The following is a 25,871-nucleotide window of genomic DNA, read 5'->3' as shown; positions in this document are numbered from 1 at the left end:
CGAGTGCATTTAAATGTTAGGAAACTATTGTGCGATCAACATTAAACAATTCAGCAAGTTCATCATGCATTTGACATTAGTCTTGATCACGTAATGCTTCTAATTCCTCATTTTCAAAATTTTTCAGTTGACGGGGCGTTCTTTGTCAACTGTATCGAAATCACCACTTCTAAAACATTTAAACCAATACTCACGTGTGTTTATTGATGGAGTATGTTCATCGTAAGTTTCCAACATCACTCGATGACTTTTAGCAGCACTTTTTTTTAATTAAATAGAAAAGTAAAACTTCCCGTAAATGGTGTTTTGTCCCTTCAGAGCTGAGTTGTTTACAGTTCACAAAATGGCACATAATAAAAAGTAAAGTATAATGGCAGAGCTTTAACATCTTTTACAGAAGCGTCTGATGCGATATAACATAAGTTATGCCATCTATTGTAAATCCCTCGAAAATTAATTCTCGGTATTATTGAAGTGAATTTTTGTGCAGTTTTATTTCACATTAGATCCAGTAGCAGCCACTTTTTTTATGTTTCAAATTTTGAATTGCAACCCAAATTTTTATTTGGTAATCCTAAATATATTTGAGTTTTTAATACCTATATACATAAAATTTTCTTTTAAATGATGTGTAGTGCATGATATTCGTACAATTTTTTTTTATAGGTCTGTTTCATATACTTGAACATTTTGAAATTAGAGAGTGTCTTGTAAACTGGTTATCTGCATTCTGTTTGCTGTGTACTGATTCATAATTGTTATGGTGTTATCGAGTTATTTATTTTGAGTTTTCTGTTATATTTTTTTTTATATATAAAATTTTGTTTTCTGTTTTAACTTCAGGAATTAGGCTACTTTTGTATTTATATTTCACATATAAAAAAGTTATTCAACATCACAAAAAATACCAAAAATAAGAAATATTTTAAAGGAAGGAAAAATTGAAATGTGGTTTTTGTCTATTACTTTGAAAAATACGATAAATTCCCCAAAGAGTTTTAAAATTGGCCCATCCCATATATATTATTTATACAGAAAGTAAACATATTTTCGTTTTCTAATTAAATATTATGTGTACTTATATTATTTCTTAGAAGTTTTATTTCTTAATTTTTTTCAAAATTTTAAGAAATTGTCAAAATTAAACACTTACCAGCAACATACGTATAATTTAACCAATAAATTTATATCAAGTGCCTGTGTTCCAGTCGCATTATGGGATGTCATCTTGAGAGTAACAAAGTCGGTTTAATTTAGGGAATTTGAAGACGAATAGAAATGTAACGTATTTTCTTTTGTTTTCAAGTTATAGATGAAAAATTGAAAATTGTTAACTTTCAATTTTATTTTTTGAATTTGAATATTTCTTAAATCAAAAAGGGTTGGTGGACCTTTCAGATTTATACATTATTAGGATGCAGACACAACATTCAAGAATTGTTTGTCTTATTGGCGTCATATTTTCTCAGCTTTGACTTCAGTTATGACATTTTTTGTTAAAATTGCAAATTATCTAATTTTACAACCATTATTCCAAACATTTTAACAGTTCAGTCAAATTTTCAGTGGCAACATCAAAGTTTAGAGAACTAAAAATGCAATTTTCACATGACGCAGAGCCAGATATTCTTCGAATTAGTTCATACACTTGAAACATATCACACTTTTCTTGAGAAAATTACATTTTTAGTTTTTTAAACTTTGACGTCACTGTAAATGTAATTGATCTGTTAAAATTTCATTTGGAGTCATAGTATGTCTATTCTTCATAAAGTTGCGTCATTTTACAAAAACAGAAAAATTAACCATTTATATGCCACATTGTTGTAATCAGAAAACGAGGCAAGTTTAAAAATGTGAAAGAAAAACAAAAGTTGAATGTTATTTCTTCATTCTGATAGGTGTGATTTAACATGAATACATTAAAGAATACTGACAAAGTACCACAATCAACTGCCATTCTTGCAATTAAAAAAAATAAAAAACTTGTAAAAAGCAAAAATGAAAGTTGTTCAGTATTTCGTCAATAACTTCAAAACGAAATGGAATAGGTCAAATTCCTCTTCAGCAGACTATTCATCATATAATGCATCTTTATCGTAATTTAACTGACTTAAGACCGATTCTTAGGATAACCAAGATTCCCATGATGCAGTTTGAAAAAATTGGCACCCGGTATAAAGTTGAAAGCTGCATTTAGTTTTGAAAACTGTGTATAGATGCTAATACTCGATCAAAATACCCTTCGATGTCTTATCTCAACATTCTCTTGCAGGTCTGATGTTAGTGTACGATGTACTTCTTCTCACGAAGGTAGACAATTAATGAACGAAGTCGTACCAATACATATAGATCAATTATTTACGCTTCTATTCACCAGTTCCAAATTTTATTTAGATTTCCACGCAGCTAGAAAGACAACAGACCTAACCCAGACGCCGTGGACCCATAACCCTTTAGATAATAGTAAATGTAGAGTCGTCAATTCAACGGTAGCTCTTAGCCAGACTATGGGTCCCAAAAGTGCTCAAGTCACTGAGACACATGTAAGTTATTAAAAAATGTTTATGTTAAAATAAAGTTAAAACTATAGGTACCAGGTGTTTAGGTGAGAGATAGAAATGATATAAGAAGGGAGGAGAGTGTAGATGGGTGGCAGAGAGGGGTTGAGAGAGAGGGGTAGAGAGAGGTTGAGAGAGAGGGAGGAGAGAATGAGAGGGGTAGGGAGAGGAGCTGGGAGGGAGGTAGAGAAGAAGAGGGAGATAAAGACAGGGAGAGGGAGATAAAGAGAGGGAGAAGGAGAGGGGGATAAAGAGAGGGAGAGGGAAATAAAGAGAGGGAGAGGGAGGGTGAGAGAGAGCTAGTAAGGAAACATTTCTACCAATTTTAATTTTAAATGTTTAGACACTACTGTAGACAAAAACAAATTCATATTTTTCTATCAAAATTTTGATCCTCAAAGTTTCCAAAGGTTCAATCTTATCTACTTTTTTAGACTATGCTTCCGTGTAGTAAAGCAGGTAACCTTTATTCCATAGATGTAGATACAATTAACGGAGGAATACCTTATGGTGATAGTTTTTGTGTATTGGCCCATTATTGTCTCCAAAAAGTATCGGAAACTCATAGCATGATTACCGTTTTCGCTCAAATTAAATACAAAAAGTCGGTTTGGGGATTAGTGAAAGGTAAAAATGTATGTGTTCTTTTAAGGCAACCGATTTCTCAAATATTCCTTTTAGGTATGATTGAAAGGAATTGCTGGGCGGGACTGGAAGACTTTTTTGCTCATTTGGCGAGAGCATTGCATGCAGAGGGTGAAGAAAATATTCCAGAATTGAAGAGGAAGTCGAAGCGGAAAAGAAGACTTCATAGTATTCCTAGATGTAGTTTAGAAGATGCTAGAATAAGTCAGTTTTTCACTATGTACTTGTTAAGCAGCTTTTATTGCTTCATTTTTCAGGTGTGCCACATAGGAAAAAACTTCAAGGTAGTGGAATTTTTAGCACGGATGTTTGTACCATAATAGTATTCTTTGTTCTTATTTTATTATTAATATTAAATATAATTCTGTATTACAAATTGTGGTCGTTAGAAGAGACATCTCCATATACTATTTTAGACTTGCGCGAATTAAAGTGAGTTACATAAATAAACGTTAGTATTTTATCTAAACATTTTACATATTTGCAGGAATCCCCCTAAATCTCACGATGAATGGATCAGGTTGTTGCAACAGCAAGAAGCTTTGCATTCAATAGAGGCACAAAAATGGCAGAGGATATTGAGAACTTCAATACAACTCCTAAGACAGGTATGCAAATATATTTTGTTTTTTGCCCCAAATTTCAAATTGTCTTTTGCAATACATTAGGTTAACAGTTATATAAAATTTATAGATATTTTTTTGTCAAGAGATTTTTTATTGACATTTCGTCATCATGCGACACATTTTTCAACTGGGAGCATGGTCTAGTGGGTAGCGTTCGGTTCCGACAATCATGAGATCGCTGGTTCGAGCCTAGTCGCACGACATTTTTTTCCCCTTCAAAACACCATATGTTTTCATTCTTTTTCTCATCTCGAAGATTATGAACGTCAAACTACTTCGGAAAATTCTTATTCAAGGTCCAAACTACACGTACCATAAATATCAAATATTACAAAAATTTGATTACCTTACCTCCTCCTTGTAAGTGATCTGTAATCGTTTTTTGCCGAAAAGGAGAACATTCGGGATTCTTCGTACGCCATTTTGAATTTTAAAATTTCAATAGTAAATTTGTAATCTCACTTCCTAAAAATTCCAGACAGTACTTTATGTGAAATGTAATCGTTTTTTGCCGCAAAGAAGTATAGTTGGGGTTCCTCTTCCACCATATTGGTTCAAAACTCCAATGTCAAATTTGTTATCAGAGATCCTAAAAGCCCCCAAATTCTAACCTTCAAGTGACCTGAAATCATTATGGTACTGTTACATGGGTTTTAGTCAGCCATATTGGATCTGCCATTTTGAATTTCATATTTCTGATCATAGATTCAGTAGTAATCAGCGGACCCAAAACAGTCTAATATATGCATTGGGATATATTCTCCCATTTTTGAAAATGTTATCAATGTTTTTTCCTAAATTTACTGCAAAGAGTGAATTTTGTAGGCACCATATTTGATCCACCATATTGAATTTCTCAAAACATAACTTCTCTTTTGAAAGCCTATTAAAAGACGAACGTTCTAAGACCTTATTCGCCTAAATCGGTCAAGTCAATTTTTGTGTAGGTAGGGTGATGGGTTTGACGTGAAATGTCCCATATACAAGGTGATTTATTAGATTCTGGCAATGATTTAAACCAAGGTTAGTTTATCATCTAAAACTATTTGAAGAAGGCTTTTCAAGCTCATTAAATATCATTTTTTTTGTCTCTTAATTTAAAATGTTGCGCTTATGATAATAATTGGCTGATTCAGAAAGATCATAGAGCTACTCTTCAGATGTGTTCTTGATATTTGTTTTGTAGTTGGCTTAGTTCAGTGACAGTAACGTAGAAATGTGGTAAATAAGATTGTGATGCAAAATTGTAACAATGGCCACTGTTACTCCTCAAGAATATTGTGACTAATAAGTGAAATTTTCCCAGTAGGCATGTACCAAACTGAACGCTATTCTTACAAATTACTCAGAGATTCGAAACCTAGAATCTATTATTACCCCTTGCAGGCACCGCACCACAGTGTCATTGTTGTAATATTCTTTGTACATACAAGACTGTGTTCAATGGGTAAGAAATTTTTAATATTAGTGATATTTGGAACATGAAAAATACCCACGTGTTTTGACCACTTCAAGCAGAACATGCGTATTCGTTAAATCTTTAGATAGAACAGGTTGTTTACTAGCATGGGGCTAACAGGCAATGCATCTTTAACATTTCTACAAAACATGTTTGAAGATTTGCCGCTATATATAATACTGAGGATCTAGTTTATACCAGACAGAACACCTTCATATTTTAGCTGTGAAGTTAGTGTCTTTTGGTATCCCAAATGTTCATGACTTGGATAAACCATGGTGGTTTAATTTTTTAGCCTTTTAGTTGAGCGGTCTTTTCTATGTGAAAAAATTTTCAAGCGTCTTGATGGTTTATTTGAGGCTGTGCAACATTTTGAAAATTCAAAAATTTTTTTCAAAATATTTTGCGAAAACTATTGAACCGATTTTAATGAAATTTGGTGTGTTGTTTTATTATACTTACTACTATTATACTAAAGTTATCCAAAAAACTTGATTATTTTGCATTTTTCATCAATTATTGCTATTTTGCAACACCGATAATAAATTTAAACATTTTTAACTTACAGTTAATAGTCAATTCTAAAACTTTTTTCCTCTTCAATATTCTTCCAAAATGCATATGTTCCGAGATATAAGTAAAAAACTCAGATAAAATAGGTATTTTTTAAAATTTTTTGAATATTTTTGCAATTTTGAAAATGATTCGGGCCTCGCCCAGATCTAGGGATATACACTTTTATTATGTGAATTGTACTGAAGGTATTCCAGCAAAAATTAGCTTGCCGCCTCTTACATCCAAGAAGTGGGATATTTCGACAGATCTGCCCTGGTCTATAAGTGTTGCCAGATTCATCCTCTAAATTTACAGTAATAAACAAGGGTAATATCTAGAATCTGAATAATAAAATTGCACCTATTTGCAAGTTAAAAATAAATCATAAAATTATGATTAGTAATTACTGGTTTATAAATTAAAAACTTTATTTTAGCCGTCAGATCATAAAATGCTAATTAATTAAGTTTTCAAAATATTCAAATAACTGGTATTTTAAGAGTACCTTTATAATTATTTTGCAGTCTATATGTTTCGTCCTATTTCATTGAAATGTTAAAGACACTTCTTAATAAATCAGTGCAGAAATCGCTAATAATTATGCTACTCCATCAGTGTGACAACAAACATTAATTTAAATAATTTTCCTAATTTTTTTCATAGTTGCGTGATACACGTAAAATGAAATATCAAATTAAAGTAAGAAAAAAAATTCACATTAATTCCTTCCCAAAAACATTTAAAAAGAATGTTTTTAATAGCTGTTTCACATTGACAATTTATTCATGAATAAATTCACAAAGTTCTTTATGAATTAATTCACGAATTTATTCATAAACGGTTTGGTTTTACAACGCTACAGACTTCGTGAATTTCTTCGACACATAAATCAGTTCTGCCAACAAATCAAAGTAGCAAAAAATTTCAAATTTCATTAAAAAAAATGTCACCTTTCCACATATACGTAGTGGTACTACAGCAGTAACGTTTTGACACTGTTTATAACTATTAGTTTTTGTAAGCAAACAAAAAAAAAAGTAGTACGATCCCACACAATTATTTACATATATGTCAATAACATAACTTCATTACTGGTCTGAGGCTGAAGATTTGTTGGGTTGGTACTTCTGAATTTCACGAAGAAATTCACAAAACCATTGCACTTGTCCAATTGCTTCACGAAGCGACTTCATGAATTAGTTCATGAATAAATTCGCAATATAAAACAGCTATTAGAAATGACAGTTTCCTTTTTCTTTGGGTTAAAAGAAACTACTCTATTGATTGTGAACAAGATCTAGTGCAAGCCATCAACAGTGCCTCAAACATAATTCATTAGCAAAGGGACAAGGGTCACACACCTTATTCATCGATTAGAACTGAGTTTCAAATATAATGGGCAAATCTGGAACATTTTAACTAAGGGTGTTTATTTCATATGGAATTCGACAAATAATATCCATAGCAGGCTTTCGGATATGTGTATTTTATTTTATCGCATTTCTTTTAGCATTTATCAGTCTTATTTTTGCCGCATTCTAATAAATCACCCTGTATTGATTTGATTGCTTCTCCTCTTTAATGTTGTTACGAATAATCTCATTACTTGTTTCTGACAGGCTGAGGAGTCACTGAATGAATTACAACGTTCAATTCATCCTACGTATAGAAGTAAAGTGATGTCTATTATACAAAACCAACAGGACGAGGAAGGTAAAGAAGAAATGTAGATAGTGTAATTTATTAAATTATCTATTTTACGTCATTGCGCACTGTGTTATATTTTTAGTCTAGATCTAGATTTTATGAATTGTTCCTGTACACACGATGAAAAAAATTGATTATGACGAATCGTGTTTTTTTTCCTTTACCTCGTAATCTGTGCCTAGCATTGGCTGGGAAATTTTTTATGGGGGTTTGGTAACGTAAAAGACGATTTCTGATATAAGTTTTATTTGGTCCACAATTAATTGAAACTGAATTCTCTCTTAAGTCTAGTCTAATTTGTATACATTTATTGATTGTATCTCTAAAAATAGACTACTACTTATCTGGTACTCTCATAAGACCTGATACAGCCACATTAAAAAATGTATTTAATGTAAATACAAAATAAAATTAAAATTATTAAAAGGTGTAATACAAAAATATATTTAGGGAAAATACTGTGCATCAATCAACATCGATAAAATAAATATCGTGAATATATTTCATCTTTAAACAAAATTGGCAAAATATATTGTAATATTGGTGTTATAAGTGGTTAACATTTATATCCTACCAACTAGGTACTGGTTGGACTAACTTGTTAATTATTTCAGATATTAAAATAGCGGTTTTATATGAGTGCTTCTATTGTAATAGGAGTATATGTTTCATATTTTGATATCACATGAATATGAACGGATATTTTGATATGACTTGTACACAGGGTGTTGCAATATTCCAGCAACAAAATTATACAGATGAATCTTACCAAAAACGTTCATATGGATGGCGGTCTGTAAACAGTTTTCGAGATACAGGGTGGTGAAGCTTATTATTTTTTTTTAGTTATTCTCATTTGCTTTAGGTATTTCCTGCGAGATGGATCTGTACTAATGGTCTTATTTAACTAACCAATAGGCCACATAAATTTGACTCTACTACCAGCTATATTTTTTTATGGAAAACTAAAAATTTTGCCTTAAAAACTTCTTTAAATAAGTCTGCAGATGTAATATATGAGTTTTTCCATTTCTTGGTAATTTTTTTTGGACGCGCTGAAGCGTCCATGGCACTGGAGGTCAAAATTTCGTGACTGGGTGCTACTGGAGAAAACAAAAAAATAGGTAAAACGCAAAAATAATCTTAGTTTCTGACAAAAACAATTTGATTAACGCTCATAAATACACAATCTTGGGCTAATCTACTTGTGATGGATGAGGCAGCAATCTAAACAATATCCAGGCAAACCGGGGTAGTCCAGACATTCATAAATGGTGTCTTTCCTTTGCCCCTGACTGTAACATAATTTGCACCTTTTTCTCTACTTTCGTCTTTCCTGGAATAAGTTCCTGTTTCACAACAGCGTGTTCAGCATTCTTTTGGACCCGCTGTTTTTCCACCACAGGCAACAGAGCTTTGATTATACTCAGCGTAAATACATAAAGTGTAACTTTTTTCCTGGAATGGAAACCATGCGGGTTCACCACCATGATGTCCACGAAATACATGAAGAGCTTCTTGTAGCAACAAATGGTTTTCCTTTCCGACAAATAATATGATAGCATCTGGTTCTGTCTGTCGATCGGCGACATGTATTTGTTGTATTTAATAATTTGCAGGGGCTTCAATTTCGCTACATTCCTTTTATTTGTTATCCCTGTCATAGTATTTGTGAATTCTGTGGAAATATAACTCATATCCTGTTTGTCTCTCCACTTCCCAATTATAACTCCTCCTGCATGCTTCGCAACTGTTTCTCCTTTCTTCAGCTTCCTTGCTTTTACTTCATTGGGAGTATCCTTCCCGTTTGGTCTAAGAGTTCCCGTACAATGAGTTTTTGTCCAGGAGAGATTTTGCCAAACCATAACTATTGTAACAGTTGCCCATGTATAAACTGTGGCCGACATTTAATTTTTCCTCTAATAAATGCAAGATAACTTTCTCAACATATCCCTTATCCCCTAAGTCTTCTAACTGTCCAGCATATACAGCTACTTTCTGGACTTTCTGGATGATTCCATTGGGCGTGCTCAAAGTTGTACACTATATGCCATACTTATGGCATCCTCGCCACGAAACCATGGACTCGTCCAATGAAAGTTCTTTTTGGGGATATGTAATATACTTCGCTTATTGAAAAAACTCGAAACTGGACGAATTTTGTATAGCCTGTCTTCTGGTTTATCCTCTTCAGGTTCAGGATTACGCGAAAAATGTAACGCTCTTAGAATTATTAGGAAACGATTGCGACTCATGCTACTGCTGATACCTTCCAAGTGAAACAGTGGGTCTTTTTTCCAATTATCGTTTATTCATAGCATTTTTACATTGTCCATGTGTAAAAAATTCCCAGGAAAACTAGGAAAACTAAGAATTCTTCCAAAGTAACATCTTTCCAGGCCGTTATGTGAGTCTGCTCCTTCATATCTCCGTAAAGAAATATATTCGCGGCGCTGATATTTGTTTGTCAATAATTTCATTGAGACATTCGTCAGTCAATAACAGATTAAAATATCCAACAGGGGGTCATTACTCGTTAGTAAAGTGCGTAAACTTTCCATTTTTGTGAATGGAAAGTTTACTCACTATGCCAACTAGATTATCGCCCCAATCTACATCCTCCTGCTGAATTGCAACTTCTGTCTCTGCTCCATCTTTGATGTTTTCCACCGGTTGTTCTTGAGCATTTTGATTGTTCGACTCCCTTTCTTTACTACCTGCACTCTCCGATTCCCACCTGTAATCACTCTCGTCGAAATCAAATTCCGTATCACTCCTCTAAATTTGTAGCTGTTCAGCTTCCATATATTTCTTCACTCTTTTGTGTGGTAGCTTTTTAGAAGGACCAGTTCTTCCATTCCTGTCTGCCATTTTGACAATAGATTTGCTAATAATTCGGATAAAAAAAACAAAACCGGACCCGTAACATTACAGTTTATTGTTATCCGAATGCCTTTACACGCACCCATATTTCATAGCAGTGTCGAACAAATTGCTTGACATTGAATAGAAACGAAGTGGACACGCTGGTGCGTCCAAGGCAAGCGTGCATAACTCAGGATGACACGCCAGCGTGTTAAAGGCAGTGAGCAGGTAGAGGTAAAACCGTTGAGTGAGAATATATCACTCAACAGTAAAACAGTAAAAATTAAATGTTTAGTTTAGTTAAGTTTGCTTTTCATAAGAATTTTTTCTTATTTTTGAAGACTAGAGACTGAATAATTTTATGGTGCAATATACAACATCCTGTTTTCCATTTGAGAATAATTTAAAAGGAGAAGCAGATTTACATGTTTATGTTACTTAATATAATATATAATAATATATATAATATACAAGTGATATCTTCAAACTACGATAATTTTGCCGGCTTTGATAGTTCCATCATTGAATATTAATTATATTATATTATTAATATTTAAAAAATTATTTGCTAAAATATAAGTCTTTTAAGGATTTGTGTCTCGAAAACGAGTAATTGATAACCATATTCAGATGAAACATGCGATTCATCTATATGATTTAGCAGTTTGGTGTTTTTTGCGATATTGGATGGAATTTATCCAGGTCCGTCATTAGTCCAACCTGATTTTCTACAGACATCTCTTTCTATAAACTAATAGTTATAGTTACTTAAGAGCACAGATCACGGAAGCCTGATATCTTTCGGGCCTGGGTCTTCCGGACTGGGGCTGTCGTCTCGCCTTGATCGAACTCGCACCACTTGCCGATGGGTGTTGTCCTCGTTTTGAGGGCTAAATGTTCCCGCCCCATATTGTAAGCCGAGACCCGCACTTGCTAGCCTTACTTTTTCGGAGTTCGTATCTTCGTTTGTAGTGAAAAGCAAGCCAAGGTTCAGTTGCGGAATATCGTAAAATACTGCTAAAGTCAACATCATTACAGTTATTCCAAGAAAGAGGTAGCCTGAAACAAATTTTCATTAAGAAATATCCAAAATGTCTTAATTTTTAAGATAACTTTTTTAGAGTGTTCCTTAAGATGTTCCATTTATAAACAGTTACTTTTTAGATTATTTTAATGAAAAAAGTTTCTATATATGTCCTAAATAGCCTGGTTTTCGGAAGGTGTTCAAATTTCCAAAAAATATAATACTCAAATATCGCCTTTACATCTGTAAAGTGTTTACAGTGGTGGTCGTGGTCGCGCAGCTGTGAAAAATGGAGTGGGAGTAGCGCATATTTACTATGCAGTTTAGGCTCTGTTTAGTCCGACTAAACAGAGGCAAATTATGACAAATACAGTACAATCTCACTAATCCGGCACCATTAAAAACCGAAGAGTGCCAGAGTACTGGAAAATTCGGATTAATGGAAAATGTATATGTAAACAGTATTAAATTAAAAAAACGTTACTTTTAATTGTTTATTAACAAAGAGATTGGTAGATAGATACATATTACAGTTGTATATGCATATATATGTATATTGTAATGTTTTTATGTATCTGTAAAATAATCTTTCAACTAAACTATAACTATATAAACTGTATTCTTCAAGAATAGTAAACAAACGCGGAAAAAATAACGCCGGATTAATTTAATTAATTAAATTAATAACGATTATAGAGATTATACTGTAATAGGTTTTAAAAAAATTGTAAAAGTTTAAATTGCTTGTAGCACTTACAATTAAGCACTTACTATTAAAAGATGAATGGTGTGACAAATACCAAACTTTACTGAAAAAATAATTGAAAAGTTTATATTGGACAAAAGCAGAAGAATTGACTGACCGAAAAAAATAATGTTGAGTACATTTTCCCTATATGCATTTCAATAATACTTAAAATAAAACCATCCACTTATATTTGATTTTTTTTTTTCAATACTTTGTATCTAAATTTTTCCACCCACCCTGGTATGGAAGTCAAGAGTCACCTACACTCGGAGACTTTGGCTGTTAGACTAAGTAAAGATAAAAATTCATTGAATTTTGATACTACCAATGAGTATTTTGGAAATTTGATCTGCTTATTTCATATCCGATTATAAAGGGTGAGTCACAGTAATCAAAAATGTAACCTCATATTCTTTGGTGAATTTTTAGGGGTCTTTCGTACAAAGTTTTTATCTATTAAAAAATTTTTTTTTTATTTTTTTTAATAATTAAAAAACTAGTAAGTGAAAGAATTTGAAATTGGGCACACGTATTTATATAAACATTGTTCAAAATCTGAGGCCTATTCCTAAAATTTAGATGCTTCAGTGGTGTAGATACAGGGTATCGGTGGCATATTTTTCTAAATAAAATAGGACGCCATTACAATAACAAACATGACATTTTCGGATACGTCTTTCAATTTTCTACAAATTACTATTGTTTTTCGAAAAAAAACTGATTTTTGAGTTAAACTAATATTAAAACTAAAAAGAACAAAAAAAATAACGGACTTCAACCCAACAGATTTCTTTTTGTGCGGTGCTGTTAAACGACTGGTATACAGTAAACAAATTAATACACTTGAGCAGTTAGAAGAAATAATAAATAATGGTTTTCATCAGATTCAAGCAACAATAAATTTCGAACAAATTACATTTTTGTTACTAAAAAGATGTCCCACCTGTGTTTGTGGAAATGGGGGTATTTTTGAGCATTTACTCAAATAAAATCATTAAAATGATGACTAATATCATTAATTTCTTTACTCGATTAAATTACCGAATAATTAGTGTTTGTCATGTCATTTAAGTAAAAGTGTTTTCAGTTAGTTTTTTTAAGTTTTGAAGACGAATTCGAAAATATGATTGTTACCGTAAACCAGTGGCGTACTATTTTATTTAAAAAAATATGTCACCGATAGCCTGTATCTCCGCAACTGGATCATTTAAATTTTAGGCCTCAATGTTTACATAATTCCGTGCGCCCAATATCAAATTATTTCACTTACTAGTTTTTAAATTATTTAAAAAATTTAAAGTTTAACACCCTGTATTTTTTTTGATGAAGTGTCCTAGATGAAAATTTCATACGACTCCCCTTAAAATTCACCAAAGTATACGAGGTTTCATTTTTGGTTACCGTTTGTGAATCACTGCATTTCAAAACCATTTCATAGAAACAAGTTATTTTTCACACTTAAATAAATTGAAAATAATTTTGAAATTAAGTTTTGCAAAAATATGTTTTTTTTGTTGTAAATTTTATGATTTTTTTTAATGATTTTTAATGAAAATTTGAAATCAAGTGGATTTTCAAATCCCTAAAATATTCAGTGGTATCGAAATTGTGAGGTTCTTATACTCCGCGGTCGAAATTATAGAGAGTGACTCATCGCTAGCTTTTGGACTAGTAAGGGGGATGAAGTGTGACGGGAACGAAAATCCATTGGCGTGTCTGCATAAAAGGCAACAAGATATAGAAAATATTAAAAAAAGACAATAAAACATAACATCTAATATTTTTTTACGGTTTGCTATAACCGGCACTTTAATCCATTTTAATTATTACAGCATTTTAAAACGTCCCAGTTGTGTTTTTTTAATTTATAAATTTATTATAGCCATGGAATTAGACCCCTCCTCTACGCTTATGCTATGACGTTTCTCAGGATGGGTAAATCAAGTCTGTTTACACCCACTAAAAAAGCATTTCCCTATTCCCTACCAAGTGCAAAAGACAGAGATAGAATATAGATAGACGTTCAGTGTAACTCGGTTCTCTAGACGATTATAGATTCTATCGATGTGCGTAGCGAGCGGCACAAAGATAAATAATATTGAACCGTATAAAAATCATTTTATATTTTATACGCATTATGGTAATAGTGTTTTTATATTATGTCTGAGTCACTCTCTATAATTTCGACTGCGGAGTATAGTCACAATATCTTCCAATATCTCCTCTACTGATCTGAGGTCCAGATTATCCAAGTTTTTCCATGACCCTAATTATCTAAGTCTCCAATTTTGGAACTCTGTATTATCCGAGTTCGCTATAAGTTATTATTAGTAATGGCTAAATGACCAGTCATTTAAGAATCGGTAACTTGTCAGAGAATGTACCCGGATACATTTGTAGATTTTTTGGTCATTTTCAAATTTCCAGAATTATATTTCTTTAATTGTCTTGTGTTATGCTTAGTACACTTATCTAAAGTGTTTTTGTATTTTATAATGTAATAATTCTCATATGTCCAACATACTAGATTTTAGAAAAATTACACTGTACATATCTGTCCATTATTTGAAAAATTTTAAACTAACGACAGGAAATGTTACATACTTTTGATCATATTAAAAAAAATAAATAATGATTTTAATGGGATTATTGAAATATAGGGAAAAATTGATGATTATAAATAATCAATAATCATACATGCAATTTTTGTAAAGTGCCATCACTAGATTTTTCTTGCTTCTGCAGGCAGAAAAACGAGTTCTGAAATGAAATATGTAGTCCAGATTAACCTATTCTGTATTACTTTATTATATTTGTTAAATATGTTTAACAACAGTTTTAGAAAGTAGGTAACAGATGTCTCGTTCATATTTAAAAAATAGGTTAAAACATCTATGTAACTATGTTACCTTGGATAATCAAGATTTTATTGTAACTGGATTCAAGTTCATTAAATTTTTACTTTTAATTAGTTAAGTCGCCAGCACAAGTCTCAATACTCTATGTGAAATATTCAAAATATATGCGTTGATATTTACTAAACACTTTAACACCCTGTGTTTTGAAAATTAGAAACATGCATTTATAGAAACTTTTTTCCTTAAAATGATATAATCACCCGTTTATATTATCAGAACATACCAAGCATATCTGTACAAATAGTATATTCAAAATGGATGTTTTGTCAGTACAAATCCAGAAATATAGGGTGATTCACAACTTATTCGAAAAAATTTGGGAATAGATGTATCATGAAAAATGGAGTCAATATTGTAAAAATTTTTTTTATAAAATCCTTATGGTGTCCGAGGAAAAAATGATTGAAGTTGTATTTACAACCCTTACATCGCTGAACTACTGTAGTCTCTAGTGTCATTCGCGTATGCACTCTTTCTCCTTGTGGCCCCCGGTGATTCTAAATAGTGTTTACATCAGTATTTCAAATGTCAAAAATGGCTTATGTGTATAGCAACTTGGAGTTAATGGAGATCGTTTAAATTTATGGTGAAATAAGACAACATTTGTGTTATTGTGTTCGTTCGTAGAAACTGGGTAAGACGGGGTCAAATGTGTTTACATCACGCTGGACCAAATTTTGAACAGTTGTTGTAACATCAGGTATGTCAAATTATTTTGTTGATTAAAACCACAAATTAATTTTATTATTAATAATGACAATAATGGCAAAAGCAGTTGAATTTGCTGATATAAAATAGGTGTTATAAAATTAATTTTTTTCCTTGGGAAAAAAAAATTTATATACTTATATTGCAAAAGTGATAATAGTTCCTGCATAATCATGATCAGAATTATAATTTTTATGTACGACTGGGTAAGTATTAAATCAAACAAAAGTCTTTAAGGATTTTTCAGTTTTTTTCCATTTAGTTTGATACTTACATGTTGTGGCAATCTTATAAAGAGGTCTATAGGGTTGATCAGCAGTGTCCCCTGGAATGTAATCGCCTAATCCAATGGTAGTCAAGGAAATGAAGCAGTAGTAAAATGAGTCAAGGTAGTCCCATTCTGGCTCTATTGACGCAAATGCAGCTGCTGGGACCAACAGGAAAAATCCAACCAATATTGCCACTACGAATTTAAGAACAAAATTAATTTAAAAAATGTGATGATTCAGCCAAAAATATCTTAATTACGAATGGTTCATACCAATTAATATTTTCAGTGCATGTACGTCTGATGCTAAACTAACTTTAGAAAATTGTTTTAGCTACAAATACATATTTGAGTATCTAATTTAGAAGTACATTGTGTCTTGTGTCAATGCAAAATTAGTTTTCAGTAAAAATATATTTTTTCGTATTTTATACAAAAATACAAAGTGAAATAAAATGTATGTGATTTGTGAGGTATTTTTGCTGAAATACTCTGTAAGTATATAAAAAGAATATTGTTGGCGTTTTTATGCCTACCTATAATTAACAGATGTAGAATCCTTATATTAAAGGGTTGGTACAAGTGACCAAGTCTTGAATTAAGCCACTGTAACAACCAGATGGTGGGTATTAGTAGGCGTTCAACCAAAGCTGAGAGTAGTACCAGAGTCATGGGAATACCAATCATGGCATAAATGATGCAGAAGATTTTCCCGGTTCTGCTGAGTGGAGTTACATGTCCGTAACCTATTTATACAATTTTTTTTATTTTCGTACACATTAAAATTGAGTTTACACAAAAAATTATATTACTTAATTTTCAACAGTAGCATTCATAGCTAAAAAATGTTCCACGACTTACCAATTGTTGTTACAACAGTGCTAGAAAAGAATAGTGATTGTCCGAAACTCCAATTTGGCTCGCCGGTAGCATTTCTTATTGCAGACACCCCTCTGTTGCTTGCTTTTACCACTTCACTTATTAAGTCCTCCAATGCCTGATCTGTAACGTTAAAATGTAATGTTCAGTGACTATAAACTTTCATATGGATTTATGTATGTTTACGGATGAAAAGAAAGACGACAAAACGTTTTCTTTTTTTTTTTTAAGTAATGCAAATTTTTTGGGAGTCTGGTTGATATACACCATGTAGGTAACAGTTTTTTTGTCTTAATAATTTGGGAGGAGGTAGAACAAGCGAAAATAACTTTGTTACATAAATATATGTCGAAAACTCAACCATTTTTGATAGCAGCTTGAAAAATGTTTTTCCAAATGACTTATTCGAGCTAAATACTTATTTGAATGTAATATATAATATATTGCTAGAGTACAAAAGAAACATGGTCTTTTGGTATTTGCTATGGATTTTGAGTATTACAAACTTAATTACAGATAAATCTTTAGTGTTGACTGGACAGAAATACATACAAGGTGTTCGAAAATTTCCATTTTAAATTTGAAGGAAAGAAAAACTGTGTACTTAAATATTCTCCCAAAGATGAGTTTTATTTTATAGCACTGGAACCATCGCAGTACTATTGAAAAACATTTTAAGAAGTATGTTCATATACAGGGTGTCCCAGATTATCGTGTACAATGAAAGACCATAGATTCGTGAACTTAAAATAGGCAGATTTAGGCCAATTCACCTATATCCAAAATCGCTTTGTTTGGAAGCTAGATGGCTTCAAAGTTCGTGAAATTATTTTGAATTTTGTAAATAACTCGAATACGTATTAATCGATTTTGATTATTTTTGGAGTGTAGACTTTTGTTTTCAATCTACACATTTTGGTGTTATACAGAGTATTTTTTAAAACATACAATTCCTACAAATTGATGTACGGTGAGAATATCCGTTCATAACTTTTCCTCTTTTGGGCAATAATGACAACTACATATTTTTTATTTGATGGGTGATACCATTTGGAAGTTTTTGTAGAATTTTCTTTTTTAGAGGCACTGATTTTATAGGTTGACTGTAATTTCAGTTTGATCTTTAAGTCATTGTGCCGGACAATAATTCTTAATGAGTGTTTACGACGATAATATGTACTACATGTTACTTGGATATACACACATACGGCGAATTAAAATTATTTACATGCCAAATTTTATTAAAAAATTAAAAAAAAACAATCAATCAAATGACAGCATTATTATTGACCCTGTTATTCTACCCAATAGACTGAATGGCGAATTTTGTTTAGAATTTTTGCAAAACCCTTTACCCGAGTTATTGGAAGATGTGGCATTATTGCTCAGAGCTAACATGTGGTTTATGCATGATGGAGCTCCACCACATTTTACTGTCAATGTCCGGCAGTATCAAAGATTCCCTCATCGATGGATTTGGTAGAGGGGATAATGTTCCTGTTAACTGACCTGTTCGTTCATCAGACTTAACACCTTGCGACTATTATCTTTGGGGTACTTTGAAAACAACAGTGTGTGCTTCCACATCTAACAGTGAAGAAGAGTTGTGGAGACATATCCAAATTGCCATAAATGTATTAAAAAATTGCCCTCAAGAACTGCAAAGGGTGTCCTTTAACTTTATTTGCCGAATTAATCTTCGTTGTAGAAACAACCGTGGTCATTTTGAACAGTTTTTATAATAAGTTATACTAAATCTAATAACATCAACTTTGTTATTTTTATCTCCAGCATTTTTTATTGTATTTGATTGTTTTTTATTAATTATTTTAATGAAATTAGGCACGTTATAAATAATTCGTTGTATGTGTATCTATATCGAAGTAACATGTGGTATATCTTATCGTAAACTCATTAAGAATTGGCAGGTACAATGACTTAAAGATCCAACTGAAATTATAGTCAGTCTACAAAATCAGTACCTACTAGCACTGTTAAGTATTGTAATATGGGTGGCAAGATAATGTAGACATTTGAAAAATATTTTTCTGTACCCAAACCTCTCATTTAATTAAAATTCTACAAGAGGCCCAAAAACTTCCAAATGGCATCACCTATCAAATAAAAAATAATTGTCATTATTGCCCTAGAGAGGAAAAAGTTATGAACGGATATTATCACCATACATCAATTTTGTAGGAGTTGTAAGTTTTAAAAAACGCTCTGTATAACACCAAAATGTATAGGTTCATAGCAGAAGTCTACACCGCAAAAATAATCGAAATCGAATAATACGTATCCCAGTTTTTTACAAAATTTAAAAAATTTTCATCAACTTTGAGGCCATCTAGCGGCCAAACGAAGCGATTTTGGATATAGGTGAATTAGTCTAAATCTGCCTATTTTGAGTCCACGAATCTGTGGTCTTCCGTTGTACACGCTATTCTGGGACACCCTGTATATATTTTTTTCAATTTTTATCATAGCTTCTCTAAATAAAAAACGAAATTGTCGGAAAACCTGTATTTCATATCTCTAATAATTAATTTTGTATTGGCGAATGTCAATTAGATCATTACAGGCGTACATATAAAATTTTTATAGGGTAGACAGGGAGGTGAGAATCCCAAAAATTATATTGTGTTATTGTCTTATACATATACTCTAATAGTATATTACATTAAAATATCATTTTAAAGTTATTTAAGAAAATAAATCGGAAAAGATTGAGCTTTTGACATTTGTTTACATAATAGTTAATTTATTGTCATTATTTCCATCTGCTCACAAAATTATAAAATTGTTAAACCTGTATATACCAAGTGCTTTTTTAAGACTCATAACTGCAGCATATTGTTCTTTGGGTTGTTTTAGACTTTGTTTTTTCTTAATAATCATATTATGATTATTAATAATGTGCTCATAAAAATTTCCAGAATACTCAGCGACATAGAAATTTTGTGATCTTTTAGTGACAGACCCGCCAATATCTCCACCACTGGTTGATTGATTGATAATATATTTAATTAAGAAAATTATTAACTCAAGTTTCAACTCTCTGTACAAAGCGCAACTTCATATCAGGTAGATACAGAAACAATAAAAAAAATAATAAATATTAGCGTCTGTCTGGTACACCTATATATACATACTCGTATATTACCACAATAAATTGTTGCAAATATAGATAATATTATTATTATTCAATATTTGTTCTGTTAGATAACATTTATATTATTAAACATCTGATAGCTGATTTTGTATAAAATAACTTAAATCAGTAGCTGATTATTATAGTAAAGTGAGATTTAAAAGTAACAAATATCATACAGGGGGTGATCAAAACTTATCCAAAACAAATTAGGTGGGTGTAGCTACAAATTGGTCTAAATAAATGTGTAAAGACATGTAAAAGAAGACCATGTCATAATTAGGTACCAGTTTTTGAAAACCCACTTGTTTGCCACTGGAAAAATGATCGATTAACTAATGATATACGCCATACCGCACTCTTCTAATTTTTTGATAAGGAACCCATTCCCGTAATTTTTGTATTAAATTGAAATTCAACTGTACTTTAATGTCACAAAAGGTGGTTTACAAATCTGCTGTTTGTAATAGGTGTGAAATTTAGTGTTAAAAATACACTAAACTACACTACAATAATTAATTAACAAAGTGCTAGTAGCTACACTAACTACTTAATAATTTGAAAAAATAGAAAAACGGATATTGTATTTTAATTTTTTTTTAATCACTTGGAGCACAAAAAAAGTACTGAGCTACATTGCACTAATTAATTAAAATCTATTACCTACTAAACAAATTAAAGAAGAATAATAATTGATCGAATTGATTACTGAGTATTAGAACTTAATATTTCGTTATCGCGTTGTATAAGAAAAACCAAACCCTAACAAAGTCGTTTTTATTTTTAACGATATACACATCTAATTTTTTTAAGTTCTGAATCACCTTTTATCTTCCAGCTATACTGTTGGACTATTGGAGGTAGCCTCCTAATGGCCAGACGCGTTAGAAGATGAAGAAAGAGATAGCTGCTATGCAGTCTCTATCTCTGGCCGAACATGATTGGCTCACGACTGATCCCCTCTAGGACTACGTGACAGGAACAGCCAATCACATCGGTAAGAGAGAGAGGTAGCAGGTACCTTCATAGGAGCTATATCTCTCTTCGCCTTGTAACGCTCCAAGCTGTTGGGAGGCTACTTCCAGCAGTATGTGCTCCAAGCTTTTTATTATTAATTATTGTTAATGACTCTCTAACTTTCTTGAAAATATAATTTTAATTGAATTGGATATAAGAATTAACATAAGAAAATGTACCCTAAAAATACTGTATCGAGAAATTGTTTATACCCACAGAAACGCTAACTAAAAAGTTATTTAATGGGCGCTCCATCCGGTATGTTATTAAAGGCGTTTCCGAACTTTTTTAGAACATCGAAAATGTGAGCTTATCTTTGCCAGAGGCGTCAATATATTGACTCATTTGACGTGCCGTCTCTTTCGGCCACTGGTAAACATTGCTTTATGTGAATTCAACCCTCGTGTACAATCAAACCTCCCCTGGACTCTATACTGGCTCCATTTACAAAAGATTTCTAACAATATAAGGAGAAGGTGACCCAGACTGAATGGCCGCTTGCCTAGATACAGCGGTTTCAAAATATTTAACAATTTAATCATTCTAAACTTTTAAAGTCACGACCTTATGGAACAAGTGCCACACCACGTGAACGTAGATATTACCACAAGTGCGAGATTGATAAAGACGCCGGCCTTTTGAAATCATAACAAACTTCTGTAATCTTCCACAATAATAGGCTTGTTTAAGTACTCCAGATAATCTTTGACGTTTTGTACAAACATTTGATTCATATGTCGAGCTGATAAACCTAGGGGCGTTCAAGGTCTTTGTCCTTTTATATAATGCCTGCATGTCTGGCCGGAAGAATTTAAAAAAATTGTTATCAATACTGTGGGAGCTAAAGAGATATCAAAACTTTGTCCTTAAGAGCAAGCAGTTTAATGTTTAATGTTAGTTGTAGAAAATACGAGAGTACTTCCAAAAGTAACCGAAAATGAGATGATTATACTTCAAGAATTTGAAGCCTACAACCTATATTTTGTCTGTTGGTTGACGTTGGATAGTGTCCTTGTCCATCTGGCCTTATATTCCATTGAAAAGATCAGTACATATAAATTTTCCTCTAGAGAAGTACATTCGTACATGTTAAGTGTATTCCAAAGTAAATTCATCAACATATAAATCTTCCTCTAGAGAAGTACATTCGTTCTTTTTTGTAATGAAAATGATGTTGATGAATTTACTTTGTAAAACACTTAACATGCATTTTCACGGAGGGTCACATTGGATAATAACACGGATGAATCCTCTCAACGGGCATGAAAGGTGAACAATGTGAACACGTAAATAGTAAATCATACAAAAATCATCTGGAATGAACGATGGATGCAAATAGAACCTGTTCCACTATGTTCGTCCGAGATGAATCCTAGTGGATGAAATGTAGAGTGAACATCATGTTTATTGCAGTGATTCGACGATTGCAACATTGTTTTGCGTTTTTTTTAAATAAAAGTTTCTGCTTTGTGACTACACTGAGGGATAAGATTTTTTCTTCTTAGTGTTAAAATATTATATGCTGATGTCAAGCTTAATAAACACTATTTTGTTAACACGATTTTTCTACCTGAAGTCGATGCTTTACTAGAAGAGAGCACCTTTTTACAGTTACTAAGTACATTTCTTCTATTAAATGTGAGTAGATAACTTATTGCACTAGGTAATTGACTTTATTTGGGGCCTACTTTTTAACAATTAAAAATAATAATTTTTGGTTACAAGGTTGAAGTAATTTTACAACAATTACTAAATATTTATTTAGCGCGTAGTAATCATAGTTGACACAGCCCGGCAAGCTACGTAGCCATTTTGTGCTACATTCCAACAGGAAGGATGCCTGAAAGTGTAGCTGAGACTGTGCGCAAATTAGGTGGAACTTTCGGTAGAAGAAGTGCCTTGAATGAAACAATTGTGAAAATACTAGTGCTAAAATATACTTTCATGTATAGGGACTATTTTCACTTTACATATAAAAATATTTGTCAATTTATAGAAGTGTACATAGAACTTATAGTAGGATCGTATTCGATGTAAAGTAGAGCAAAAAATTGTCAGTCTTTTCAAAGGAAAATCGTGCCATCATTTTTAGGACGCGTAAGATGAACCATTTCATGAAATTGAATGTAAAATCTGAAATACCGCTACATACGCATTGTGTTCTGGTAGTAGTTGTAGTCGCCCAGGTGCATCGAGTGTACGAAGTGGTCGGTTATTTGTCAAATACTTACCTGGCGAGCTTGGTCGTAAATCAGAGACCGCCTCCAAAAAACAAGTAAACAACAGAGGCACGTGCAGAGATAAAATGTAGTACTTACATATGTGGAATTTAAAAATTTACATTTAAAATAAATAGTTTTTGAGAATAAAGGGATTTTTGTAGGAACAGGGGTGCCAGACGTGAACTGATCCCTTCATTCCTTCATAATGCATAAAGAAATTATTCAATTTCTAAACCTTTTAAAACCGCACTGCATTGGATCCCTTGATAGGCAATGATTTATTACTTTGCATCGAATATGATCCTACTATAATTCTGAATGACCGAGTATATCTTAAAAACTACAGAGATAAGATAAACATAGCATGTCATATATTATATGAGATCGAAACTCCCTGGTAGCACAATCGTGTGCAATACAAGTTGTTTCAAGTTTACTTGAAATAGCCAAATTGTGTCAGATTGTTTTGTGTCTATTGCTGAAATTTATGTCGTTTCTTATGCAAGATACTTTTACAATACTTGCATCAGACTTAACCAAAAGTACTTGAGTCCAAAGGGGTGAATTAGTATAAGTCAAGTACAATATGTCTTACTTAATTCTAATGTAAGTCTGCAACATAGTCACTTGCTTTAATTTATTCGTTTGTGCTCAAGTGCCCTGAATCAAATCCATTGAAAGCTTTGATCAAGACAATTGCACAATGAATCTTGTAGTAAACATGATGCTGATTTCGGCGATAGGTACACAGCAGTCTTGTATAGGTGGCTTGTGCAAGATTTTGCTACCAGGGATATTCAAATATATTTTAATAAGAATTATAAAATAAGTTTGGGAAATATGTATTTCATAATTGATAATGTGTTGGGTTTGTAGCTCGGTTTGTTGTAACCAACCTGTCACAGTAGGATGTGCTGCCAAAAATCTCTGCCTAGCAGTATCCAACCTTATTCTCAACGCATTTTCTTCAGGAGCTTCTAAAATGCTGAAAATTATTGCGCCGGTAAACAGAAACATAGCATAACCACAAAGGTACATGGAAAAGTAACAGGAAGAACGGCACACTCCCAAAATTGTAGGAACCTCGTAGTGCCTGGTAACTTTTGGATAAAGAGGTACTTTTTCCGACCTGTCCATGATTGGTATGGAAATTGATCCGTAACTGTAATAATCAATTTTTTTTTCTTTTATATACACAATATCTGAATACGAGATAAGTTTTACACTAAAAAAATATTCGCGCACTGTTATAAATTTTCACTGGGGTGGTTGAACATTTTTGTCTCTATAAAGATAACTGCGTAATAGAAAAGCATAATCAAAGTCCTGTCTTCCATTTTTTCAAATGTAGAAGTACGTAAATGGTTCACACTATTCACTCTAGAACTCTCAGCCAACGATTGAACTCAACTGAGATGAAGATGTCAATGGAACGCTTTTATACGCATGTTCTTATCTCATAGTATACTTGAGATAATTGTTGTAGAAGTTATATTGTTTTCTTTTCCACCTAGAAAAATATTTATGTTCTAGTCTAGGATGAGAATATACGGTTCTACAAATCTTATTAAGTTGTTTACAAAATTTTAAATCAATTTTATTGTTTTCGATGTTCCAGACGTTTAATATTCACAAGTTTAAATGCAATGGGGATTCTGTCCTAAACCCTGCCCTGTATTAAAAAAAAAACAAATTGATATATTCTAGAAGATTTGTTTTTTAAAAAGAACCATTTTTCCGTAAAAATTTCAATACTTTTTTCCAACAGAAACTGTATAGGAAGATAAGTTAGGTACTTTTATTTGTAAATAAATATAATATTCAAGTAACTTCAATAACCGATTTTAGATTAAAAAAAAAACAAATGCAGATAAATATTCTGTTATTAGTTTAACCTACACCGTTATAATCTTACGTCCCACTGTTATAATCTTATGCAGATGTACGTCCGTCCTTGAAACAAAGTATTTTTTTAACAAATAATTTATTTGAGGTTTCAGCATTGGACGAAAATTTAAGAAGATTATTTTTCGTATATACTTGTACAGAATTGTTGATTCCATATTAACTAAATGTTTTATGTACCCATTTACAGCAATTTGTGATTAGTATACAGGGTGTTTCTGAAATAAGTGCGTTCCTTGAAAAGGGCGATAGAGGTCACGAGCAACTTTTATTAAGCAATTGATGGTCTAAAACATTATGTTTTAAATTGAAAAATTTTCACATGAAGTTTTAAATAAATTTAACGTCGTTTCTGATGCCAGCTGTACTTTGATATCGAAGTTGCTGCGCGTTGTAGTGCGAAAGCGCTGATGGCGGTTTTGACGGTTTCAATTTTGTGTTCGAAAATGCTGACGAATACCAATAGAGGATATGCTCTACAAAAATTGTTCAATGTTGTTTCCATGTGCTAATAAGCATGCTTTCAAACGATGGTCAAAATTAGTCCGCATACGTGCAAATGGCATTTGTCAAATTTCATTAGCTGTAGCAAAAATACGCTGTTGAAGATCTG

General features: G+C 32.2%; 2 protein-coding genes across 6 annotated transcripts in view; one reads left to right on the top strand and one right to left on the bottom strand.

The window, feature by feature from the left end:
• Window positions 1-7,697, top strand: part of LOC108906662 (GRAM domain-containing protein 1B) — a 35,129-nt gene extending 27,432 nt beyond the window's left edge. For all 4 annotated transcript variants that reach the window (XM_018709978.1, XM_018709979.1, XM_018709977.1 and 1 more), the window contains 6 exons: window positions 2,276-2,546; window positions 2,996-3,188; window positions 3,243-3,410; window positions 3,464-3,638; window positions 3,694-3,814; window positions 7,466-7,697. In XM_018709978.1, the coding sequence (XP_018565494.1) occupies window positions 2,276-2,546; window positions 2,996-3,188; window positions 3,243-3,410; window positions 3,464-3,638; window positions 3,694-3,814; window positions 7,466-7,576 (1,039 nt within the window). In that variant the 3' untranslated portion in view covers window positions 7,577-7,697. The remainder of the gene's footprint in view (window positions 1-2,275; window positions 2,547-2,995; window positions 3,189-3,242; window positions 3,411-3,463; window positions 3,639-3,693; window positions 3,815-7,465) is intronic.
• An 85-nt stretch (window positions 7,698-7,782) lies between these two features.
• Window positions 7,783-25,871, bottom strand: part of LOC108906660 (potassium channel subfamily K member 1) — a 114,598-nt gene continuing 96,509 nt past the window's right edge. Inside the window, exons 1-5 of one of the 2 annotated variants that reach the window (XM_018709974.1) lie at window positions 24,250-24,750; window positions 16,946-17,086; window positions 16,621-16,830; window positions 16,091-16,279; window positions 7,783-11,477 (exon numbers count right to left, since the gene is read on the bottom strand). In XM_018709974.1, the coding sequence (XP_018565490.1) occupies window positions 11,200-11,477; window positions 16,091-16,279; window positions 16,621-16,830; window positions 16,946-17,086; window positions 24,250-24,490 (1,059 nt within the window). In that variant the 5' untranslated portion in view covers window positions 24,491-24,750 and the 3' untranslated portion in view covers window positions 7,783-11,199. Of the gene's footprint in view, window positions 11,478-16,090; window positions 16,280-16,620; window positions 16,831-16,945; window positions 17,087-24,249; window positions 24,751-25,871 lie in introns of those variants that run through there. The other variant, XM_023454232.1, reaches the window with a different exon arrangement.

This window comes from Anoplophora glabripennis, unplaced genomic scaffold, assembly GCF_000390285.2.
Source record: "Anoplophora glabripennis isolate ALB-LARVAE unplaced genomic scaffold, Agla_2.0 scaffold185, whole genome shotgun sequence".
NCBI classification, from domain to species: domain Eukaryota; kingdom Metazoa; phylum Arthropoda; class Insecta; order Coleoptera; family Cerambycidae; genus Anoplophora; species Anoplophora glabripennis.
Note: the sequence above shows the minus strand (reverse complement) of the source record. Positions and strands in the feature narration are given on the sequence as shown.